Genomic DNA, 27,799 nt, shown 5'->3' on the forward strand with positions numbered 1-27,799 from the left:
ATTCATAAAACTCATCTAGAAATGTCCACACACATACTTTCGTAAGTAAATATTCCACCACTTGTGAATTCTCACCATTTTCTCTTACCGAAAGCATGCGTTCTCTCACAATCAGTCCAGCAATGTATTAAGAAAACGGAACGTTCACGGCTGCCACTATTAACCGCACATTTCTCATCCCCTAAGGTCTGATTCCCTTGCTCGTTGAAGGAAGCAATAACACTTAATGACCAACGAGGAACGGGAAACCGAGTGAGACATTCCTACACGGGTATCTATGTAGAACAAGTCTCTGAGCGTATAATTAATTACTGGCGCCACGTTGCATCAATTCGAGGGAACCTTTAACGAGGCCTCGCGTAAATCGTTGTAGCCAGAGTGAAAAGTTGGTTCCGCAAGAATGTGACCGCATTTATCTTGGCGTTCGACTTAAAATCGGGAATGTATTCATCGTAATGCGACGTGTGAAAAGTCTGAACTCTCCTAGTTCTTCGCGTGAAACTCATTTAGTGGGGGGAGAAAAAGCACCGTATATGGAGTGTTTTCAATGGCAGAAAAGTCGGAGAAGTACTCGAGGGTTTACGCTAACGCGACTTGTCCCTCTTTAGAACGTGAAAGCTCGCTCCTCACTGGTGAATTTTTCTAACCGTGAGAAAAATTTTGCGGTGAAAAAAATGAAGAAAGATCGTCGCGTGAATAAGCGAACGGAATATGTGACGCGATGAGGAAAATTGTGGAGAACTCCATTGTCGAATTCTCGGTGAACTATTGAAAACTGACAATCCTCGATTTTTATGGAAAGCTTGATGAAAGTGGAATCTATTTTGCGGATTTTAACAGACGTTCAGATTTTCCTTACGATCGCCTAAAGATACTGTGACAGGAAAGTTTAATTACAGAGAATAAGCTTATTTAACCATTGAAAATTCAATTTTCACTGGGCAGAGATTTAAGAATAAGGCTGAACTACGGCATATTTCCGTATAATATATTTTAAATTTTAAATCATCTGACAAATGTTTCAGCATACGAGTAGTTCATAAGTCATTGATCAATTCTGTAAATTGAGAAACTGGAAAAAGCGGCGATTTTGCAAACGTAATTTTCTAAATTTACCTTGCAATTTACTATCATTTGTACCATCTTGTTGGAATAAATAAACTCGTAGAATGAAGTAATTTGTTTCTTGAGAGCTGAACGTAAATCATGTACATACAGATAATGAAACTGACAAATTAACAAAAAGTTAAGTTATAGCATGATCTCTTCTGTAATTTCTCAAAATATGAAATTTCCAGTGTTTGAGGAAAATTATTTTATTATTTATTATTAAGTAAAATTATACGGCAGACTACATTAACTTCCTTAATTTCAAGTTCAAACTTCGAATTATTAAATAGAAATAAAAGTTTCAAAGAAAGCAATCCACGATTAGAATTTCATGTACTTACATTTTTCTAAACAGACACGTTTTTCATATGCTAATCACTATAGAAGCTTAACTGGGCTGAAACAAAGCATTTGACAGAGTTCGCAGTATTTTTACGATTGGCAATTTGTATTAAAAATTTCCATAAACTTTCCATTTGCAGACTTATTCTTGCTTGGACTTATATCTTGATTGAAGATTCACCCCTATCAAAGCGAACGATCGTATCACGGATAATAGCAATATCCCAAGTTCAAAGCGGTTAGTAGGCGTAGCTAGAAGTAATCGAGTTAGCCAGCAGCGCGAAATTAACATAATCTACTTTTCACCCGCCTTATGTGATAACTACTTGGAAATCTCTTCCCTCGGGAAGAGCCGCGAAAGTGAAGAAGACATTGAAATATATAACACGGCTACATAATATAAGAGGGATAGCTACGAGAGCCTCCTAACTTCAAATTACATTGTGCACGTACCGCGATGAGACGAGGCGAGATGGAAACGCTTTCGATTTCCATAAAAGTAGTACGATCCTTTGTGGAATCTGACAGTCTCATCGACGAACATGCGTACGGACAGAAAACAAGACTGTCTGAAAAAGCGATCTGAAAATTTATGAGAGCCGAAACTAGACAAAATTCGAGCTCCTTGTTATTCTATAACATTTTATTCAAATCCATATTTGTGCCTGCGAAATTTTCTGAAAAAAATTTGATTTTACGTGAAGAATTTGGATTCAACTATCGATAATGGTACAATTTCCACGAGAATCTAAAAACTATTAATGTTCTCCTTATATGGAAGTATTAGGTTGTCCCAAAAGTTTCTTTCGTTTCATAAATGAAATAATAGATGCACAACATTTTTTATTTTATATTATTCTATGGATTTATGTATGATCCATTTTGTAGTAATAGCATAAAATGGGTCAAACATAATTCAATAAAATAACATAAAACAAAAAATGTTGTACATCTACTACTTTTTTATAAAACGACAGGAACTTTTGGGACAACCTAATATAAGTTGATTAGCTGTAAGAACGGCCAAATAGATCGTAATTCCTAACATCGTATTTAAGTAACAAAATGTTGTTATGATATTTATTCGCGTTTTAATTTGAACTTCATACAGTTACAATATATAGAAAATTGCATGAAATCAGCGTGAAATCAGAGTCAGTCATAAGCAATCTGAATTCCAAATTTCTGAAGAGAATTCTAAGCTAATTAAATAGCATAATTTCAAAAAAAGTAAATTTAAGGAGTCAGTGAGTTAGCGCCTTCGGTCTGTTAATACAATGAATGTTCCAAACACGATGCAAATATTTATAGAGCATAAAGGATTTTAAAGGGACTAAAAAGAAGATCTTGATACATCTACGCTCTGAGGGCAATTTTACTAATACAAATATATAACACGATCGTTTTACTGGTGAGAGTGAGATATTATTGTATCTGACCATATGTTATGGGGTCAAATTGCAAATCTGGAGCAATATTATTTTTTTACAAGTAATTAACATGTATACCGATTGGTTTTGAATTATTCGGAAAATTATTTGTCGAAGTGACAACAACAGCTTTCAACGAGTTTGATCAAGTGATATACGAGAATTAATAACGTGTTAACACAAGCTGCGTCAATATTTACGACCACGGAGTAATTAATTACATACTTAGTAATTGGCTGCTAAATTTGAATCTACCTCGACACTGCCAACCAAAGATATATAAATTATCTGCGGTTGCTTGTTCATTCAGGAGCTAATTATCAGAACTGAATGTACCTTTTGAGTCCCAAACGAAAACTGTAATTATTATCTAGCGTATATTATACATACAACATCATAGTAAATAGAATAAAAGATTCATAATATGCATATATATTTATATATTATTTAATATTCCAGATAGTTACTAGGTTATAAGATATGAAACGTTTGATCTCGCTGTATCAACTTTTACCTTCCAATGAATATTTCTACCTTCATAAACGTACGTCCTTTTAAAGCTGAGAATTTTCTTTCATATACGACTTTAATTTTTTTACATTTACGCGTGTAACGAAAGATATACCTTTGAGATGTACTATTTAGGATGCAATAAAGTAAAGTGTAGATCGTGAAACCTCGGATATATGTTAAACAAACAGTTAAAGTATGTATTTGCAATGTAAGTAGCTAATTACAATTTATATAAGAATAACAATCTAGTTGGTTATTATTTTACAATATTATTTTTGTCACTATTTTTTGTAAAGATTATCCAAAAAACAACTTGTTATCCACTATAACACAAAGTTTCTAGCAAACACGCACGCTCACGACATTTCCACTTTACATTGTTTATCTGTCGAAGCTTTTAGCCAGAAGAATTCCACTGCAAAAACATTTAAAGTTTCTCGAGATTTGTAGCATATGTCATCGTCTCACAGTCTCTATACCGCAAGAGCGATGCTACTGAATTATTTACTAGTTTCTCTACGGAATTCTCTGCCCATCGTTCCACCTTTTTATTTGTCGTCCATTCCTTTTTTACCAATTAACCACGTTAAACAGTAATTGGATTTAATTCAATTACGAAGAATTCAGTGCAGATTGTTGCAAGCAAATGTTAAAACTCGCTTTTCTTCTTACAAATATGAAATAATTTTCATACAAAACTATCGATTATTGAGAATATAGAGTGGCATATAGAATTATTCCGAATATTAGAATAAATTCTCAACATTCCATCTGATATTTCAAGCTTCGAATGAAAAAGCTTTCTGCTGAAAGCTTCGAAGCTTGATCGTTATATAATTTATTCCTCATTCTTTTATTGCGAGGATTCATCGAAACATTTATGTCGTTATTTCACCGTGCTTTATTTTCCACCGAAAATAAACTAACTATTTCATGAAAAATAAATTCTCTATATCGATATTACTGGCTTGGTATACTTGAAACTTCTTTAAGATATCCCGTTACGAGGTATAATAGGATGGAACTGTCTCAAACGTTAATTACATAGTCTCCATAATTAAGTCTTGACCGTTTCTCTAAGAAAACTTGATCGGATGCAATATCCTTTGTGTCTTTCGTTTGATACGTTCAGACAAGGAAATCGATAAGCTTTTCTACTGCAAGAGAAGATTTTTTTAGAGCGATAAAATAGATTATTGATGAAGATTGATCACATTTGACAAATAATTCCATCCATCAAATCCTATTGCTGCAAACCCTTCAATCTTTGTTATGAAACTCCAAAGTTTTCTGACTCTTTCAATGTTTTCATTAATTTTGTTCTTCTATTAAATCTATCTAATTTCCTTAAATGAACCATTTTTCCTACCATTTGTTTCTCCGAACGCCTCAATTCGATTCTATAAATTGATTTTCTAATTTCCCCGAGTTCTCGAGCGAAACTACGAAAATCGAATGGGACGACGACAAAATAATTATCTGAGGGTGATAAAATAATTATGGGAGAACAATCGCGTGAGCAATGACTGTGGCTGACGTTTCACAGATCCGTGCTCTCCCTCAACCCTACTTTTTAGAATGCGAAATTTAGAACTGGAACGAACGGGACACGAATTCGCTCGGAAGCTAAGAATCGCTCTCATTTATTCCCCCATACGAGAAGAGGGAATTTCGATCAGCCACTCGGCTGCCAGAGTCGGAAATTAAAGCCACACAGGTACAAATAGAATCGAGAAGCCACAGCAGAAAGGCCTCGTTGAAAATTCATCTCTCGCGCTTTCACAACCTTCGATCGATAATTTACTTCCAGCTTTATTTCCCTTCTTTGTCCTCGCTCTTTCTACTTTTTTAATTTTCTCTTGCTCACCTGTTGCCGTTACGTTCTAACACATATTTGATCTAAGACAAGTAACAGACTAAACTTAATCAAATTAATTAAGAACTAATTCCATATCTAATTGTGTTTTCGCATTATAGTTCCTCTCTACTTTTTACCGGCCACGCGAAACGCTGCTACCTGCATGTATCTGTGTTATTTCCACTTGTTAGCTAGTAAGTTGCCCTCTTATTTCAAGCTTTATTTAAACTCCGATTTCAAGACCAGCTATTAGCTTTATAAAACAATATAAAATAGATCAGCCACTGTTACCATGATTAGTCCATTATCAGGTTTTTGAAAATCTTTTCTGACATGACTTTCACGCTACACACCACTATGTTAGTCCTAAATAGTATTATTTGTTTCAGTGTCTTTCGTAGTTTAGGCTACAGAAATCCCTAAATATTTCAAATTCGTTACACCATTCATAACAAATACCAAAAATTCATGCCGCGTGTGAGAAAAAAATAACTACAGTTAGTCTGAATTGGTATACTTGAAAGGGAATTGCTATACTTAAATCTTCGCTGTGAAAAATCTCAGAACAACTAAACGTATCAAAATCTCGAATATCAACGCGTAACAACATTGTATTGATATTATCGTGAGTTCGACACAAACCGAAAAATATACCATGGTATTCAACAGCTGCTCTTTCATTTTAACTTTTAGGTTTATCAATTCCTCTGGGACGTCTCTGGGTCTTCCGTTTTCCCAAAGCAGCAGCTTTGATCGTGACTATCGTATCGTGACACCTCCAAAAGCACAGAGAAACTCGTATTATCGTGTTCGAAGATCCATGAAAATAAAGTATCGTCTCCTATCGCTTGAAGGAAGACACGCCAGATTGAGCTGGCTCCAGGATAGCCATCCTAATCGAATACATGTCGATCCATCTTGCGTCCTTCGGATAAGAAAGCCACAGTATTTCCATTGATGCACCTGCATGACTCATGCGCGTATACACATGCATCGTAAGCTAGCACGTATCTAGAGACTTTGATCGATTGGTTATGAAATACACAAGCACTTTACCAAAGTGTAGAAATTAACACTTTCGTAGGTTTAACGTACTTTATACGACCCAATTTTATAGTATAAATTATGGGTATAAGATTTCAAGTAGAAAGATGCGCCATTTATAAGATATTAGAATTTAAAACTCGAACTATTTAAAATAATTGTCATAAGATTAGATTGTGAATGTTTGTTCTTTTCACTTCTTTAGCTACACAGCTAAAATTCATAAGAATATAAATTTGCATTAACATCCATAATCCATTTATGATAACTCGCGTAATGCATATGTTTAAAATTGTATAATGTAGGAAAACTATTCGAATTAACTATGAAAAATGATTTTATTATTACATGTTATCTTCTAAAAATCAATTCCACGGTATCGTAAAATATTCTACTATGCTTCTCTATTAATTTTATAATTTTTGAAGCAAATTGCACCTTACTGAAAATACGTGTCTCTCGTGAGGCATTTTTATTTCACACATTGCAACTTCGCACACATTTTTCCAGCAATATCAATTGTCTTCCTTCTTTTCTTTTTTTGTCAAGAATTTGTCTTCACAATGGAACATATCCTGTTCCTATGAAATGATATTCTCTAGTACGTAAATCCTATTGAATCAAAGCTGACAGATATCCCTCAATAGGTCTGATTGGGTCAAGTAAGATAAGGGTCTCAAGAGTGGATTTAGTTTTTTGACTTGAATTTCAGTCGACCTTGTTCGTGATGTGAAATCCTATAAATCTAACCTAAATCTTACTCAAACTTTAGAATCTAAATTACACGTATAAGCTTTCAAGTAGAAAGACCTGTCGCTGGTCAAACGTACTGATTGAAAGTAGAACATAATATTTTACTTACCGTGTTGGTTGACTTGATTCTACAATATCGTGTAAAGTATGTATATGTTATAAAAGCTTCCAAGTAGAAAGAGTCGCTACTGGTCAGACATAAGTAATTGAAAACAAATATAGTATTCTACTATGTTTATCTTATTTTGTACTTTGTAAGTCAAATATTTATTGGCGGACTGTCCTGTAACTGATAGCGAGATGGACAATAGCTCGGCATGAAAAGATAAGTTCAGCCTTTTTCTTCAGAAAATGAACTTCAAATATTTGCCTGGTTGATACAGCAGCCATGTATCTGGATTTAACAAGAAAATATTTAAAATGAATTTCCTCGAAAACAAGACATTGTTATTACAACATTATGTAATTATGGTATGCATATATACAAAATAATATTGTTCCATATTCTTGATTTATTTTTCCATAAACGATTCAATTAATTGAACTTTTGAATTTTAATTCTTTGCAAAAATGTTGTTGCGTATTTCTGATTTATTTTTTCATACAGAAGTAATCTTTTCTCACTTGTATCACCAATTATATCATATATCAGCCTTATATAAATTTTATGTACTTTACATTATTAAACTTGTTTAAAGACTCGTTGAAATAATCTCCACGGCAAAGTAGATGCTATGTTTAACCGTCGTGAACAGTAGTAATTACGTAAGGAAAACATTCTAACAAATCATCATGCAACGTGGCTCGTTCCAGCATACAAACTAATGAGGTAGTCAAGAATTTCTTGCTGAAATGCCGCCGGCAACTGTGCTCCGATAACTCTGCCGGTATTTTATCTCGACTCAAAGATTTCGTATATCCAATCTAAGCAACTGCATCGAACGTATACTCGAATGTCAGAAAAAATTCCTTTGAGAACTACTTCCAAGTCAATTCGAAGCATATCTTCAATCATTTACCCTTAACCTTAACTAGTACTTGGAACTTCTTATATTTCTATATTTGAAACTAGAATTTTGCAAAGTTTACGTCTTAAATTCTCGCAAGCTTGGCGCGCTGGAACTATAAAATTTTGAACTAGTACGTAACCTGAAGCATCCGCAACTTTGAAATCTCCAAGTTTGCAATCACGAACTTCAAAATCTTTCGAGTCTCGGCGCAGATTTCTCTTTGAGATTCTCGGAGCATCGAAATCCTAAACGTTAGCCTTCACAGGCACGTTCGAAAAATGGCAGCTCGGTGAAATTAAAACGGGAAGCAGAAAGCATCGGTTTACAAAGGTTTTCTTCGAAGTACGTTTTCCTCGATGCTGCATCTCGCCTCGACAATCTTTTTCACCGATGTTCTTTAGTCCGAGAACAGACGTGCTAACGTTACACAATGAAAAAAATGAATGGGGCCAGCTACCAGGCAGCTACTGCCTGCAGGTGTATATTATATACAACTCTACTAGAATAGGAAAAGAAAGAAAGAAGAGATATATACTGGGTGTCATAAAATATATGGGGCTATTTATGCCTCTCATAAGCCAAACTGATCAACTTTACTTTTTATCTATTTTTTAGTTAAATTACATAAATAAATTACATAGATACATTACTGCTCGATGCTGAAGGAACAAAATAGCTTCTTACTTTTATCAGTTCATAAGAATGTGACACAAATAATGGTGATTTCAAAGTAAATTTAAAAGACAGTGTTTGTAACTTTATCACTAGCGTGTGGATTCTGATACGTTCATGGGAAATTTGAAGATGCAAAAATACACAGAAGGCGCATAATATAAAATCCAAAACGTAATGCTTTTTTCTATTTTCTAATTTTCAAAGATCCATTTTTTTAATCATGTTCGTAAAAATGGGAATTTGCATAAATATCCGGTCTAATCATCGCATTTTTTCCATTTTACGACTTACGGAGCTGATGAATATGTAAATTGCAAAATTTTTGGCATAAAACAGACTTTTTCATAGTTTCAAAACTAAAGTTCGAATGACATCATCGTACGTGAACTTTTTCTTTGTTATATTGATATTTACAATCGAATCTGTATTCAGTACTCAATTTTTTACCGACATCCTGTATATATCAGACAAGATGCAGTCGGGACGAATTCTCATCGAGAGGAACCGGTCTACCGGGGAATATTCTTGTTTCTTCTGTCAGTTCAGCTTCACCAGTTAGATTCCAATGGTAGAAAAAGGAAGTGCAGAAACCGAGCAGACGTGGAAATGAATGTGAAACCGAACGAAGATTCATAGCCCAACGGGAAACCCTCTTACCGCCCGCATGTTAAGACTTTCGTAAACATTTGCACTGTCTATGTAGAGAAGCGACAGCTAGTTTCCTCCACAAATATTGCCATGATCCTTCTATATGTGTATGTGTGTATCAGTGGGGAATCGAAACGATAGAGAACCCAAAGATAGAGAATTAGGAGGATCGTGCGAAATCAGCTAATTTCTCGGCCACGAACCATCCTGGGGCTAAATTATAGGTCTGAAATTTGATAAGAAACAGCTAACTGAATGGACTGGTCGGAGATCGATTCCAAGTCCTGATGAAAGCAAGCCGGAGATAAAAGTAGGATTCTTTTATCGAGCCTTAAGATCGTGTTCTTTCTCCGTGTAAAATCAAGGGAACGACGTTTATTCATGGAATTTTGTCTGCTGCTAAAATATATATGCATTTAGGACTATCGTGTCGAGTTAAATATTTATAGAGTTATCTTCTGAAGAGGTAGAAAGGGATACACTTGGATTTGCTTCTTTTCACAATTTCTTTAAAACATTTATATCTTATTTGAATTATAAGAGTGGATTAGAAATGAAACACTTTTTATACTTTTATACTTTTAAAAAGATTATCTTTATATACAGAAGATCCAGAGCGATTTACATCTGCATCAAGGGAAAGAAATCTACAATGATATACTATCGAAATTCGTAGATATTAATTAATTAATTTCGACTTCCGACTGGATGATTGAAAGTTATTATACTTGCAGACCTTCTGCTCGGGCTTAACTCCTTTCCAAGGTACGTCAAATTAAGAACACACTTGTAATGTACGATATAACCACATGGTGTTCCAACTAAAATGTAAAGGAGAGGACGTGATGTACGTGTTACGTTTCATTAATTTCTTAAAAATTATTCTGTGTACTACGATGTTGGCCAAAAGTTTGGAAATAATGCGCGTTCTATGGAAATTAAGAATTAAAACAAAAATCTTAATTCAAGATACAACAAAAGTATATACAGATAATTTCCAATTATCCGGATGTATGTAGAGAACTATCGCAGGTCTTAATATATTTATTAACCAGAATGTGAATAAATTAATATTCAATAGCTCGTAGACTGTCTCTCGAGCCTTTAATAATACGAACAATTGTCATGTCAAAGGGGTTTTAAAGTATAGAAGATGAAACTGTCAGGAAAATTAAAATATACGAGGAAATGAAATAGAAACATATACAGTCAGACATACTTAAGACCATTGCTGCAGAAATTGTAATGAATTCTAAGTACAATGCTATAACAATTGCTACAGATAATGTTCATTCACATTAATTGAGACATTCAGAAGTCCAACTAACCAACTACATTTTCTACAAATTTCTCAATTTCAATAGAGTTATTTAATCGGTTTAGCTTTTATGTGAGTCAATCTACGATACGACCATAAAATCTACGATCTACTGAAATAAAGGAAATGTACATTTTCACAATCCTCAATTTTCGAAGCGAACATTAAAGAAAGAAGGAAAGAAGTTTCTACTGTTGAATGTTAAACGAAATTACTATTACCGTAATTGCTACCAATCCCCCGAGAAATGTTTGAAATAATCAGGGAGACAATTAAAGGGAAACGGTCCTGACTTTTTTATTAACGTTGTAACCGACATCCTCTAGGATCTGAAGATCTGCACACCAAGTAATTAGACACCTGGGAGTGTAAAGATCCGCGTTGAGTAATTAGTTTCATCGGAAGTCTGAAAATATCTTGGTAGTATGTTAGCCTGAAAAACGTTGAAATTATTATGCACAATTTAAACCAGGGTAATGAGAACAATTTCAATTATACAAAGCTATGAATCGTGAAATTCTCAAGGTTGCCAAGGTTTACGAAGTATAAAGCGTAAAGAATGAGAACAGCTTGCAAAATCGCATTTGTATACCGAACGAAATAATTTGTTGTTACAAATGTTAAACACGAGTTTAATCCTTTTCGGGCTTGTTATCGTTTAAGTCGCTCTTTTACGATCGATGGGTCCAACTTAATTAACCGACTATAGAGAGATTCGAAATAAAATACGTTAAATGTATATTCGTATTTGTGATATTATTAAATTTTAATTGTATTAAACGATAATATATTTAATTGAATACTAAAATAAAAAAGTTGGTAATAAACAAAGATACATTTCGTCAAATATTCTCTGTTTTACCTATAAATTTTCTTATTTTAATAGTAACGATTATCTTATTAATAATTATCAAAATATTCCATACAAAACAGGTTAAAATTATACTGTATTTTATATTATGCATTACTATATACTGTATAACTGCTACATTATATCATATCAAATTTATGCTTGATTCTCCTACTTAATTGCACTTTAATTCAAAGTTTAATTAAACCTAATCCCAAAATAAATCTGGCTTCACATTAGCGAAAATAATCTAAACGTAATCTAAAAGGAATTACATCCAAAACGTAATTACTTTGTAATTTTTGTAAGCATCTACACCAAACCATAGATCGAAATCTTTCAAACGATCTATCAACGTAACTACCATTAGCTAATGCGAATCATTAATTAACGAAACAACCGGTTCGCGTGAATTTCGACGATAAAATTTGTCAAATTTCACACTTCGCGAGACGTTAACGTTGGTATAATACAATGTGGTGAATTTTCTATTAGGATAAACCGTCCAGCTGGGACATATATATAATCTCACGGTTCGATTCAGCGCCGTAAGCAAATGTGACAGGGGCACCATCATTGAAACTTTAGCATAATGTCGTAAATTACGAACTGGGGTGGCTGTAATGTCCTTCCATCCTCGCGATTTGTTCCCGGTATTGGTGTACAGATAGTTAGGTCGAGTATACATATAAACCGATACGATTCAACAGGTGCTACTGTAGCATGTGAAACTACACGAAACAGTGTGCTAGGCAGAAGAACCAGTCGTGGAAAATCGAGCTTTTATTTAATAGACATATGAATGATTTTAAAAAGAAAGAACTGTTAAGATACTCAGAAATAGAGCGAATGATCAAAATAACATGTATTTGCCAGACGTTCAATTTTAATTTTTTCTAAAAAAACAATGTCTTCTGAAGCATTTTACATTTTCTATTTATTATTATAAAAATTTCTATTCCATTGAAAGTCTCGGTAGATATTGTAATCAGTTAAAAGAAAAATATAAATTTTATATGACTATCGCGTAATATCCATTAGATTACTATAAAAAATCCAAGTATTCAGAACTTAATAAGTTACACAGGTTTTCATTGGGAAAGTTTCTCGTCACTGAGAATTCCAAAGTAGTTTTATGAATTTTACTATCCATGGTGGATAAACGAAAGTATTATGAATTTAAAAAGAAATATTAGTATTCAGGGTAAACTTCACACTATTCTCGTTTAAGATATCAAGTTAGACACTTATTGTTTTACTAAAAATCCTCTTCTCGAATTAATAAATTATTTAAAAGTTCCCTATTAAATATCTTTAAACAGTTTTAAAAGTTTGATAGCTCGTGAAAACTATAATATTTTATATTGTTTGAAACGAAATAACATTGAAACCTCGTTCACTTTATTCTACGCGCGATAACGTAATAATTTATTCGGCGCATAATAAACGAATGAGACTTTGTCAATTTAGCCGCGAATTTGTTTCTTTGTCGACGTTTTGCGAAACATCCCCGTTATTACCATAAGCTGATTAATCGATCCGAGATAACCGACACAATAACGAAACAATTTGCAACGCGGTTCATAAATCGTCCTCGTTACCATATTAATTTGAAACGCGATCGACGACAATCGACCGATGAATATCACTATGAATTGATATAGAATAACAAATAAAAGCGGTCATATTATCTTGCCAGCTGACACTATGAATTTTGGATAGGTTTAATTAATTAATTTCGCATGAGAAACTCTTCAGGGATTCATAGCTCGTATGTTTCGCTATTTGAATATTTCATCAACAGAAAAGATGAAACTGAAGTAACTATTTAATATATTATAGTTAATATTTAATATATATTATATAACATGATCGAAATGTTTAATTAATTGTGTTAAGAAGTGCATCATGACGCGGAATGAGGGTCAATGTACAGTGGAACTATATTCATACGTAGCTCGCTTATACGAACAAGCTATCGTTTAACGTCAGTTATGTGAACTCATAGCTCAGCGTTTATTATTCTTACAGTTATACGAGCGCGTATTCCGACGTGGTCGACGTTCGATAAGCAACTGAATGTTTGAATGGAAATTGTCCTTTAGCCTCAGTTATCCAATGTCAGTTTCTATTATCGTAACAAATAAGAGGAAGTGGTGGGTATGACTAGTGCCTGTATTATTTACAAAATTCATCGATTATCCGAAAGACACTGTCCCTCGGCGTGTTTGAATAAACAAAGTTTCACTGTAATCGAGAAACAAATATAAAGAGAAATTCAGAATGTTAAAGCTTAATTACTTTGGACTATGAGCACAAAAAAATATTAATGTATGATAAGGAAGAATATTTTGATTTATTCAATTCTTTATTAAAATAGTCAAAAACACTTTGATGTGTTCTATTGACTAAAAAAAAAAAAAAAAAAAAGAAAAAAAAATGTAATATCTGATGAAAGTCACAAACTTCTAACAAGAAAAATCGAGAGATTTTCAACGAGCAATAAAAAAGTGGGGGAATAATTCGTTAAAAATTATTGTTTTCCCAATAGTTCGTGAAATTAATAATAAAAAATAAAAGTTTATATAATATTATACTTAGCTTCATACAAAATTTCATCTTCAGTTTCCGAAATATTCATTCAAAAAATCAGTGTGTAGAAGATATACAACGCTTCGAAGTTAGAAAATTACGCAACAAAATTGCATTAGCCTTTGACGTACGAGTCTCAAATGACTCATCAACAAGTTTCTAACAGATATCAGTTTGATTAATCATTTATCGATAACAACATTCGTTCACATTTCAAGACCATCCTTTTCGAAATGAAATAGTACTTAAGTACTTTAAGTAGCCTTTAATTCGAACGACACTAAGCAGCACTCTTGTTGAGAATCTCTTGGTTAATAGAAGGAGAAGATTAAATATTCATCGACTTTGAAGTTTTTAGTGAAGAATACTGAAGGCTCGTGTTACTAAATAGAGATGGAAAACGAAATGAAGAAATACACGTTTTTAAACTCGCGTTATTTTATTGTCACGTAAATGTCGGCGAAGAACAAATAAGCTGTTAGAAACCATTTAAGAACATTCAGTCATTGTAATTGATAGTGTTATTCTATTAACAGATGGTGCAAGACAAATTTACACGATACAGAAATTATCGCCATGAACCTGCAGACAACAGTAATTATTGAAGACAGTATATTACGTTTCCAAGATTCATGGTCTCGTTACGAGTACTTGTAAGTTAACTTGCAGTGAAGCTTCTTGCAGCATGCTTTGTTACTTGGAAGACAGTAATCACAAGTATAGGAATTAATTAAGGCAATTCAACAGAATCTTCTGAAATTTATAACCTTCCATTTTAAGGATATTGGATGAGAAATATTTGAAATTTTCTGCAAAAATAATAACTCCATCGTAATAAAGTTTTACATGCGTAAATTGATTGGTTAATAATTTTACTTCTTTAACAACTCTATATAATATAATACTTAAGGAAAAAGAATTAACGGTGCAGTAATATCGAAAAACGTACTTTCCTAGCGGTTTTCGCAAAGCGTTGGAATAATTCGTCCGCATAGAGACAGTGAAAGCAAGAAACGGAAGAATGACTAACATTACGCACTGTAAAACAAATCGACAAAATTTCCTTTTTAATATGCTGAAATGTACAAAACTGGAAATAATTCACAATTGCTTCGAGCGCAAAATGATCCATATTCGTTGAACAGAAAGAAAACGTGGCTGATATAAAATATTCAACGATTATAAATTACAAATAATAATACGTTTTACGCTATAATAAGAAATACCATGCCGATAGCATACGAATTTTATAATGCAGAAAATTCATTTTTCTATCTATTATACAATGTTTTATATGCACATAGTATACTGTGTAAGATAAATAGCAAATTACTAGATACTAAATACGTAGACGATCATGTATATATTGCAATTTAATTTATTCAATTCATTGCTATCAAAAATTAATTAAATCACCCGTGTACTCGTCTTCAATCATTATTTTATTTCATTTGAAGTTGTTCAATGTTTGACCCCACTTCGATTTGATGCTAATTCGAATCGTACAGCGATGCAAAGTATTTCTACGGTCGAACATCTTACAAAATAAGATTAGTTCTACCTTACATGTGTATTTACAAATCAAAAAAACATGTGCAATATGCACAATTTCGAACGCTCAGACAAACTGTGAAATGGTTCGACGTGTAACCAACCTTATTGTTGTTTATGGCATGTGCTATTGGAACTTGTATCGTAAGTCAAGCGGTTAAAGAAAATGAAATGTCAAATCAAATTCGTTCGTATTTCAGGAAAAGTTAGACAAGCACGTAGGATATAAGAACACGTTCGACAAGCCGTGTGAGGAACAAACGAAGCGTAAAATTGTAATTCGGTCTCTTCCAAAATCAGAAGTAAAAAGAAAGTCATCAAAAATTCCGTCACGAGATCCTAAACCGCAACCACGTCCCTGTTTCCAACAACTTTCGAAGATACACACAACTGAAAATTAGATTCGTCCGCGGTGGACCAGAGAGAAGGGAAATTCCGAAAAAATGGACAAGCTCGTCGCGTTGAAGCTTCGGCCGTGCTCTCAGACAGAATTAAAACGTTTCGGATCACGTGAAATTTGATTCACTCTCCCCATTTCAAATGCAACAGAAATTGCGAACGAGATTCACAAATCCGATAAAATTAAAAGCATCGTGTATTCTTTGGAAATTAGATAATTTTTAAAATACGCAGCATGCTGTAACAACGTTATTGTGTACAACGTTAGATAATAGCATCAAACAGACTCCATGTAAACGACGTTAGCTGGAAATTGTGTTCATTTATCGCAATTACCTTCGAAACCAATACTAGCAGCTATTAAAATTAGTAGAAATTTATGCGATTATAATTAAAAAATTGTTTCCAATTGTTTAATGAGATTTATATAGTAGAAATGGGAAATATCGCTGTTTAGAATGATCTTTAAAATGATTCTTGAGATATCGACGTTTAAAGAGAACCGCAACTTGTAACGAATCGCCATTTCTGTCTTTGTTACGTGCTCCTATCTCTCACTCGCTCTCGCTTTTTAACCTACTCCAAGCTTGCACCGCATGACCTAGTCATAGACGGCAAAAACTGAGTCAGCACTATTAAGCTATTTACATACTACTCACATTGTACGCACTACGGGGGAGAAATGTGGGTCACGGTGTGCCGATATTTATTTATAATTTTCGTACGTAAACAAATTGACATTGAAAATCCTGCCTTGGAAATTAAATAACCCTCCAGCCCCGGGCGATATCGAAATCATCTACTGTATATTCTATCAATTTTTGTTAATTCAATTTGTAGGTTATAAGTCAACAAACAAATATATATTTTTCTTTTTCGTATCGCATTAAAAATCTCATTATGGTAAACTTACGAACGATATAAATTTCCTTCGCGATTTTATACAGAAAAATATGTAAATCGCGGCGGTTAAAGTATCACTTTAAAACAAAATGCATTTTCAAAAACTTTCCTTTTTTATCCTTCAACTGTACTATTCTAATATTATTGTATAATTTTTCGCAGTGTATCTGACAGTCGAACAAAACGATCAAACGATGAAAGACGAACATTTCTATAATACGACAGATTTAATCAAGCTACTTTTAAATATATAATGATTGAAATTCAGCAAGAAACTGAAACCTGATAACGTACTCGTTCCGAATTTAAAAAATGCACAGAACGACTAAAGTATGGAAAACTGAATTTTACGGGGAATATTAAAAGCTAACATTCGAACTGTTCATTCTTTAAACGCGAATGCATACATGTATCCCAAGAGTTAAAATCTTCATTTCTATTATTTCATATTTATGTCGTAATAAATGACGCGGCGACTTTTTCTAACGATCGTGACAAGAATTAATCGTAAATAAAAATGCATGAAAAATGAACGATATAAAAAAAGTATAATAACGTTTTGATACATGGACAATGTTATAAACTAGCATACTTAATTATAAAATTAATTTCAGCGTGTCTTGATTTATGTTCCAGGATCGATAAGCAATATAGACGGCGCTGAGTACAACTGCAATAAAACTGCAGTGCGAAAAGTTATCAGTGGAGTCGTTGGAGCAGCAAGCTCGGTCACATCCATCCAAGTAGCAAACCTTCTTCGACTTTTCCGAATACCGCAGGTACGTGCCATGAATTATAACTTCCAAGACTACGTTTAAAGTATTCCTTTGTATCAACTTGAGTTCCACATCCATTTGTATGTACGATCAAGCAAGGCAAATATTTTTGTAGAATCAAGAACAGAAACGTTTTACAGAATTTAATTTAGAAACACTGTAACCTACTTAAGAATCATATGACTAAGTGAAAGATCACACACCCGATCAAATAAAACGAATATTTTTGTAAAATCAAGGACAGGAGTATTTTACTCGATCTAATCTAGAAATACCGAGTTCTATATAAAAATTACGCCACTGACGAAACGATCACACATTCGATCAAATGAAAGAAACGCTTTTGTAAAATGAAGGACAAAGGCATTCTTTATTCGATCTAATTTATAAATGCAATAACCTTAAAAGAATCGTATGACCGATTGAAACTTACATAACATATTATGCAATGTAGAAAGATGAATAGCAAAATTAGGAGAAAACGTTTACACGATCATATTTATTCCAAGTCGAGACATGATTGAATAAAAAATTCACTATAAAAGAGTTTCGATCTTATAGATATTCTTCAGGAAAGAAGGATATGAAAGTTAAAAGACTTGCGGTTGCAATTTTTAAAAAATGAAAATACTAGCTAACTTCAGCGAACTACAAAGCTTTGTTCTCAGCGAAACTTTACGGAACTTCAAGGAAACCACGGCCTAAAATTGCTGTGCCGTGAAATCGGCTGTTACGCAAGTTGCGCGATGCAATTCTTCGAATAAATAGAAATTTTAATCTCTATTTGTAGCCACTGTAACGTAATCTTCACTAAATCTTCATATTTTTCTAAATTTCAATATTCCAAAATATATTTATATTCGTGTAAATTTTTATATTTTAAATTCTAAAATTTAGCTCGAAAAAGCTCACGTCCAACGTAAAAACTAAATCAATTTCGTTTCTACCTTAAGAAATACTGAAATAAAACGCACACGTATAAGTTAACTAAATACAGAGAACGAAATAAAATTAGGGTCAGAAAAAACCTTTATCACGCATCCGGCAACTCTTTCTCCCAACGCACCACTTTCTCATAGTTCTTCCATTTCTACCAGATAGCAATCACTACCAACGAATAAGTCCATTCGCGTGGCAACGATACTTGTTTAGCTACTTTTCTCTTATTCCTGGGCAAGCAAAAAGGATTACACACATCAAACTGGATGTTTGTAATACGAGCTTCCGCAGTTACCAACTTCTGGCTTTAGAAAGTACGAGATAGAAGTTAACCAGAGCGAAAGCAACAAACGTGTTCTTCGTCGATAACATCAGGAGGGAGAACAGAGGGCAGATTCTCCATCATTTTCCTTTTTTCTTGAAAATTTATAAGGAAGAAGCAAACTGGAGCGAATATTTCGTAAAATAAGTTGGATTGAAAGTAACGCTCATGGCACGCTATGAAAAGAAAATTCGACGGCATAAGAAGCTATCTCAGAACGTTCTTAGCGCGTCTTCTTTGTTTTGTAGTCCGTTCTTCTTCCGTTTCGTAGTCCGGTCGTTACCATCAACGCCGTCTACAAATGTCCTTTTGAAGTTGGATTACCACGTATCTTAGAATCTAACTCTCAGAAAAATTGTGAAACGTTGCCTGAAGAAAGAAGAAGGAACAGAAGAGAAAAATGGAAAACGTTTCTGGAAGTTGCATTAAAATTTAATGATTCAAGTTTGAATGTTGAGTGGAAAATTCCAATGGAAGAGGGAAATTTCTGAACGTTTCTACGAGCTGCTTCTGTGGAAAGCAAGCTACAAATTTTGCATTTCGACGGCACAGAGAGACTGCTGTTCTGTGTCTTGAATTAAGTGGCAGGAACTTCATCGGTTCATCGATATATCTTTGCATCTTTCTAGAATCTCCTTCGAAGTAAACTTTGACTTTTATTTAAAGAATCCTGACGGGAAATGAGAAGGCGAAGAAATTTTTTTTTGAATGAACCAGAGAATACTGGCTTTTTATTGTTTTACCATCTCAGAAACAATCGGATAATTAATCTGTAATTTACAAATTATTTGTCTCTGAGAGGACCCTAAATTTTTGTTTTAACTTTGTTTCTAATTGTAACAAATCGTGATAATAATAATAAATATGTATCTTTTCAAACGATAAAATAGATGCATTTTACAAAATAATCAGAGAAGCTGCATGTATGAGAAAAATACTAAGCAACGCGATTAATAAAATACAGTAGAACAAAATATATTTTATTTTATTTTATTTCGAATATTCTTATTCCCTTTCATCTTTAGATCTTTTTAAGATGTTCGACCCATCTTTCCAAGCCTTGAATCACCAGTACAATGAGGAATTTTCAATTAGTTTGTGCAACTTAAGCGGAGAAGAGCAAAACATCGTGACACGCCACTTCAAGGAGAATGTTACGTATTGGAACGGAACTAATTTTCCATGGGAGGTGGAGCTAACATTTCGTGGAGGCGACAAACGCTTCGTCGGGTCATTGTATCACAGGAATTGCTCCACGGAATTACTCACAGAATCAATTTGAAGATTCAGCGAACCATTCTATCAGGTGGATTTTCTTGTTGGTTAATGCCTCCGACAGGATGCATAACTACCTTTCGCGTCACCATCAGTTAAAATCGATATTGTGGTCTGTTATCGACGCGCTATGTTGTTATGTGATTACGTAAAAACGAAAGACGCGATAAATTTACCGAACATGCCCGAAGAAAACGTAAAAGGAAATTTGAAATTCAGATGCCTGTTTGTTGAAACTGCAGTTTGACAGTTCTTCTCTAACGCTAGATTTATCGCCGACTAAAATATAAGGCTTGAAACCAAAGAAATGAAAAGTGGAAGATATATAGAAAATTATCGAAGCATTACTCTAATTTTACGTACTAAATTTTGGTTATAAAATGCACACAAGATCAACAGAAACGAGCCATTCTAAGTTTATAACATTTCCACGAAACATTTCGATTTTTTATAATAGACTTCTATAGACCGTGAAATTAAAAATTTTCTGCATTCTCCATACATGTAGAGATGCATTTCCCTTGTTATACATGGAAATGCAATACATATATAATGCATACAATAATAATACACATATGTGTAGCTTTTAATAGACGAAATTTCCATCCTATAATATACTGCGAATATTTACATTGTAAATTCGGTTATATAATATCTAGATTATATAATGTCTATGTTAAGCAGCTTACATTTACATAAACTATGGCAAATAAAAACCGATGTTTAAACGGAAAATAAGGAATCTGAGTGTTATCGATAAAAATATCAGATAATAATCAATCATCGTTAAATTACGCGTATAATTGATATCTCTGTATTAAGTACAATGAAAAAACAAGTTTAGTGCATGAGGCACGTTAACCACGCTATATTGTTTCTCTTGGCTGTACATTTCACTTGGCGTTTATAAAAGCCTCTGCTGTACCTCGTAAATTCAAAAGCTGCCGGTTGATTTGCGGAAACGTATCGATTCATTGAGACCGCAATATCCTGCTACCCCGATAAACCTTCGTAGAGTATATTTCACAATTAATGGTGTATTAAAGGATCTTTATGTCAGTAGATATTAAATACCTTGACGAAATCGATTCATTTTAACATCGGTTACTCGTACGTAATTTTAGAATACAATGGTGCATATCAGACGAAGAAGTGAAAAATTTTAAGTTTCCTATGAGAAGAACTTGTTCGTTGATAGATTAGATTTAGTTCATCCAACGTTATAAATTATAAATTCGTAAATAAGATTCGAAAAAAGGGTTTATCATGCGTTTTGAACTCATTTATGTGTCTTGTATACAATATGATTATTATTTTTTTAATGTTCAGAGATGACAAAACAACGTATCCGATATTAATTTTGTATTATAAATCTCATCGACAAGCAAAATGAGGAAACGAAAATGAGGAAACTCAGGAAACGTTTAATTTTTAATTCTCCTCGTTAATAAGACTAACAGAAAGCAGATAAAAATTTCTATTACACCTCGAGATTGTCAAAATTTTGGATCTATTATAGACGAAGATATATAGTTGGCCAAGAATCGACAGTGGTGTAAATCTGTTTATTGTCATTGCTCATAAAATTCTGTTTGAAATTTATCATTACAAGAGATTTATTATATTTTTTGAAATTATGAATATCCACGATTCAAACTTTTATATCGCTATAATTTTCAGCTTGTCATATTCTTCTAATGGATTTGAAAATTCTGCGATGACACAAGTGTCACACAGAAATTTAAAGATATTACTTTATGCTTCCTATATCTCCTTTCGCAGAAAAAAATCTACAATATCCGTAGATATACATAAAACAGCATGAAAATTCAGCGGAGGCAATAAACAACTTCACATCATTAATCATGTGGCGAAGGTAGTAGTATCAGTGGACTTTAAACCGTGGCACATCAAGTTTCCATGTGCAATATTGCCCTTCCTCATCTGTATGCGTCTTCGAGTTTTGCACACAAATCGTATTAATCAATCCAACGTAATTTCTATTTTACGTGACCCCTTTGTTGTATTTCTTTCGTGTGTCACAGGCGTAGAAATACAATTCTGCGTGGAGAAAAGAAAGGAAATTAAGTTTCTTGTCTTAAATGAATCGACTACGAAGTGGCAATTTTCGAATATCTAGATCGGCCTTAATATCAACGAGGTTTGCAATTGTGCGACTTGTTCCTGTTTCTGTTAAACATTAATTACTCATTGATACAATGAAATTAAGGAATAAACAAAAAATGAATTGATCAGTTTCGTTTCTAAGAGGTTCATATACATACGTATTATTTAGGATTTATTAGTCGCATTTATAGGAAATAGAAAAAAATAATTCGCCTTTACTGATTTTTAATTTCATGAAAAAAAGATGTAAATGGTAAAAGATGTAATTAAAATAAATAGTAAAAATTAAATAGTACTTCTACGAACTAAGAAAATATTTCTTTCTTATTCGCTAAAGTAAACGCTGCAAATGAAACGTCAGTGTTTAACGTGTAGAAGGAAAGTCTGAAAACACATAAATTATGACCCAACCTTTATCTACCCAAATTGATAAATCTTAGTTACCGCGGAGTAAACCCATAAAGAACAAGTATCATAAATCTGTCCATTACGCTTGGCTGGGAATAAAAAATGGACCGGACAAAGACAAAATTTCCGAATCCCTTTTCATTCTTCGTTAATCCCACCGCTGTCACCCAATTCCAACGATTCACTTCGTTCTTTTCCGCCAAATATCACCCTTTCTTCCCATCCCTCTTAGCATATATCGACAAACCTTATTCCTATCCTGTACATATTCTTGGACAAGGCGACTTTTCCATTGTTCCCTTTTCGATGCGTATCCAACAGCTTGATTTTCCAGCTCGTTATTCGTAATGCTGAAATATTCACGACAATGACAATGGCTCGGTAGATAGTTAGGAAAAGACGTATGCATCGACGAGCAATGGAACGTTTACGTACGCACAATTGCGTCTCATTTTTTGCTCGTTTCATCCGATACCGGTTTGTTTTTCGCATGATGAAAGCGATTGGCCTCTGCGACGCGAATCGTGGTCATCAATGCTCCTTTAAACACTGCTCATCTAAGTTGCTGTCACCTATTCACGCTCGTTTAAGCGTAATGGTCCTCCGGATAATCGTTCTTTCAAATCCACTGTTGTATTATGTTCATCAGTATTTACCAAGAACCGGTTTTAGCCGAATAAAGAATATACTCGTACATCGAGAGTGAAAAATGAGTATATGTGTTATAAAAATGAGACTCGAGTGTTGTACATATACCAAATGTATTTTTTAGTATCAATTTATATTCCTACATATTTTATATTCAATTTGTTTTCAATCTATGCAACATACGTAAGAACTTTTGAATAAATTGAATTACGCAAGGGTTCGTATTCACATTCTAAAAATTTGACAGGAAACGTAATTTGATAATTGTCAAAATTTTGACGAAGATCAATCGGCGAAGTTGTGGTAAAGTTCTCTTCGCTAAATTCCAAGCATTTCCATGATATGAATAGGGAGGGAAAAGAAATTTTAAAACATTTCTCCTGGCTGGAGAAAAAAACAGGACAAAGTTACGAAAGATCCTGATGTACACGCGAAGCTACCGTGAGAGGACTATAAGGTTGAAAGTACTCTGGACGATAAATCAAAACTCTGTGGGGGTAAGAGAATATACACGAAACTGGGAAACTTCTGTCCTGTTGCTCGACGCTCGACAGATTCGGCTTGTGAAACCCCCGAAAGCGTAAAGTTTTAAAGAGATTTTGCGAGGATTTGCAAAAGAGGAAGCTGGACCAGGAACGCTATAAATCCTACGCAAAAGACCGCGTGAATTTAATTTCGTCGCGTAATTTCTGATAGACGTCTCTGTCTATTTTCGAAAGAAAGTATAAACTCGTGAAACAGAAAGACGGTGTAAAAATACTCTCTAAATAGAGCTTTGAGAATGAAGAATGAATTCCGGTAACGTTCCGAAGTAAATAGAAATCAACCTACCCTCGAACAGTCTACCTGAGAATTACCAACTCATAAAACACGGCACAATATCGTTTTGCGAATAAAAATTCTCTTTCAGAAAATTTTCGGAGTGCATGGAACAGAAGGTAGCATTTGTATTCTGCTTTAAACTGGGACATTCGTTAGTTAAATAAAGTTTATGATTTTTAGAAAACTTTTAGTTCATTCGTTTCCCTTTTAATGCCTTTCCCCCGCAAATATTCACCTTTTTTATAAATTACTATTTAGATCATTTTAATAATAACTCGAGGAATGTCGTCTTTAATTTGTGGTGGAAAAAATCTATAGACAATAAACCACAACATTAGGAAGCTTTATTCGCGACAGAACCATTATTTTTCTTTTTTATTTGGAATATACAATACATATTATATATTATATCGCAAGTCGGATCTCAATTTGCAGATTTATGATTTGGAACGAATAAAGTGATAACTTTCCAATAATTAGAAATTTTGTTCGAAGAGCGAATGCCTAGACTGAAAATGGAACGTCTGTAATAAAGGAATAATTTCATTTTTGATAAGTTAAGAAAAGGTAAGATAAGGAAAGCGGAGAAGGTTAATAAGTACAGTGTTCGAGAGCGACGCGATGAACTTAGGAAAATTTGTAACTGCCAAGAATTTATCGGCGTAGCTACTTTCTCACCCCTCGGAGTTATACGAGAGGTCAGCAAAGGGATGACGCGAACTTCCTCCTTTGGATTTAAGTTTGTTATTAAACTCGCACGTCTGACCTCACATGCCTGCCAGCTTACTAACAAACTTGGTCTATTATTAGGTACACGTAAGGGAAAAGAGGCCTATCATGTTCATTACGTCGGAAGAGAATGTTTAAAAAGTTACCTATTTCTCCATATAACTTATTTTCCTGAAAACTTCGAATTGAATCGTTTTAATTAGCACGACAGCAACGCTCTTTTATTTGACACGAGATATCCTGAGAAACGCGAAACGAAACTTCAAAAGTAGGTAGCACGGTTTAGTAGGTAATATCCTTGTTTCGGTCAGACACTGGGGGAAATTACGGTTAATTAACTATGTATAGAAGTTGGCCAATTTCTCCGTTACAATTCCTCCTAAAATGTTGTTAATAAGTAACGCAGAATGGTAAAACAGTCCTGTAAACAATTGAGATTCATCTTTATTTAAAATAGAGAATTGTGATATTAATACTATCTTTAGGAGTTTTTTTCCATTTTTTGTGAACTTTTATTACTGATTATTACTTATTAAAGTAATTTATTGAAATATCCGCGATATACAAAAATGTATAAAATATCCAGATCGAGTTCTTGTTAATTAAATTTTTTTACAAACCCATGAAAGCACGTACCAATGGTTCTATTATTGGACTCGTGCCATGCAGATATCCAGCTTTCGCGAGAGACAGATATTAGCAGAAATGCCATTTGATTCGGATAATAAGATGTATTGGCGTAATCGAATCATTCTGTGCTTCGGAACAAACACGAGGTGTTAACTTACAGAAGTCCCATGAGAATAACAAGTCCTTCGGACTATCAACTATTCCTGTCATTGCATTTCAGAATTGGCTAATACCATCATACAATCGAATATCACGCATCACAGACCAGACCTTGATACTATTGAACGCGATTAATTATTACCATCTGCAATTCAAATAGCTATTTCGTTGTCTATAAACTCGTGTCGCACTAAAATAATAAAATTAATAACATTATTAGCAATTTTTTAATATAATTAATATCGTTTACAATCTCTAATCTCGGATCTGAGTACACGAAATAAATATCAATTATTCCATTATTAGTCGATCTATCATTATTAACGAAGCAATTATTTAGTTAATTTCACTTTACATCGTTATACACCCCATAAATATAGATATAGATATAATTTCTATAATATATATAATTCAAAAGCTAATAGATAGATACACAGACATATCAATTGATCCATTAACTATATATATTCCAATATACGTTCTGCTCATTGAGGCATTTTAAAATACAATCGATGTTTTATGATTAAACGATAAATTTTCACGACGTCAAATCGTAACTCAATGTCGATATATCGACGTGTCTCTGGCTGTGGCACTCCCGTTCTATTTATGAATATTAAAATCTACCCATCTGTATATAAATATAAAATTTTGTATTATGTACTTTATATGAAATTATTATACTTACACATTCATTTGCAATAATTTCTGATTTTGTATAAAATAGCTAAGAACACGTGAAATCTGGAAATTTAATTTTTCCTCTCAAATTTAATTTATTTACTTATTGTCGTTCTAAACATAGTTAACTTTGACATTTCATTTTCATTTTATATCACGGATTTAATTCGTATCCCTTACTACTGTCTGACCAGCAGAGTGTCATTTTACTTGTAACGTCTACTACAGACTTTAAACGTATCACTGAAATAATACGATTAAATTATTTTGGCTAGGAAAGTAACTAAGCAATTTTATATCGTGAATGCCTCGACACTAAAAACTTTGTAATTTAATTCACGATTTTTATCGCAGATTTAATTCTTATCACTCACCAATGTTACGTAACTCGTTTATCGTGTGACAGCGTAACGATGAGAATGAATGGGCGATTGGCTTATCGTTGGAACGTTTATCTTAGCTCAGGAACGGAAATTACAGAAAGAGCACACCTGCAAAAGACATAATATGTCAGTCAAAAGTCTCGTACTCTATATCGAGAATATGAACGTCCGCTCTATCGACCGTATTTGCACGAAGCTCTCGAAACGCGATAACATGCAGTTCTAGCCAGTCTCATCAGGCAGGTAATTCATCAGCAATAATAGCATTTCACAGCCATTGTATGATGGTATCGATCTAGTGAGTTATATCGAATTCAGACTAATCCTCCACCTTGATCCGTCTTTGAGGCTTAGGATAATTAAAATTATCCTTCATCTGTTAATAGAAGCTAGTGTTAAACATAATATATTTCATAGTTCTATCATTTCTGCGCGCGAAGAATAGTACAAGAACCATGATACTTGACAAGTATATATCTCTAAAAATAAGAATACACTTTTGTATATTATATTATATACTGTATACTTTACATTTTTATACTGAAAGAATTTAGATTGGAGAATATAAAGAAAAATTTAAGAAAATATGATGTTAATTCTAATAGAGAATTGTAGTGGCAAAATTAATATGTAATAAATCTTAGTATAAATATTGTAGTAATTAAAAAAGAGATTAGATACTGACTAGACAGAGAGAGAGAGAATTGTGAAACTTATTGAAAAGATGATACAGCTGAATTCTTTTTGAAAAATGAGATAATTATATGACATCCAGATTGATTTAGAAAATTCTGTTATGAATTTGCAGACTTTTATGAGTACGTATTATAGTGACTTTATTTTATATACGTACTTACCATGATAGAACAGAAAACTATAATTATTTAACTAAAAATATTTCTTA

At 33.4% G+C, this 27,799-nt stretch overlaps 1 protein-coding gene across 1 annotated transcript in view; it reads left to right on the forward strand.

Moving 5' to 3' along the window:
• Glurb (metabotropic glutamate receptor B) overlaps nucleotides 1–27,799 on the forward strand; it is a 306,906-nt gene that overhangs the window by 243,401 nt on the left and 35,706 nt on the right. The window contains exon 3 of the mRNA XM_072011854.1: nucleotides 17,633–17,775. Within this exon, the coding sequence (XP_071867955.1) occupies nucleotides 17,633–17,775 (143 nt within the window). The remainder of the gene's footprint in view (nucleotides 1–17,632; nucleotides 17,776–27,799) is intronic.

Source organism: Bombus fervidus, chromosome 10, assembly GCF_041682495.2.
Source record: "Bombus fervidus isolate BK054 chromosome 10, iyBomFerv1, whole genome shotgun sequence".
Lineage (NCBI taxonomy): Eukaryota > Metazoa > Arthropoda > Insecta > Hymenoptera > Apidae > Bombus > Bombus fervidus.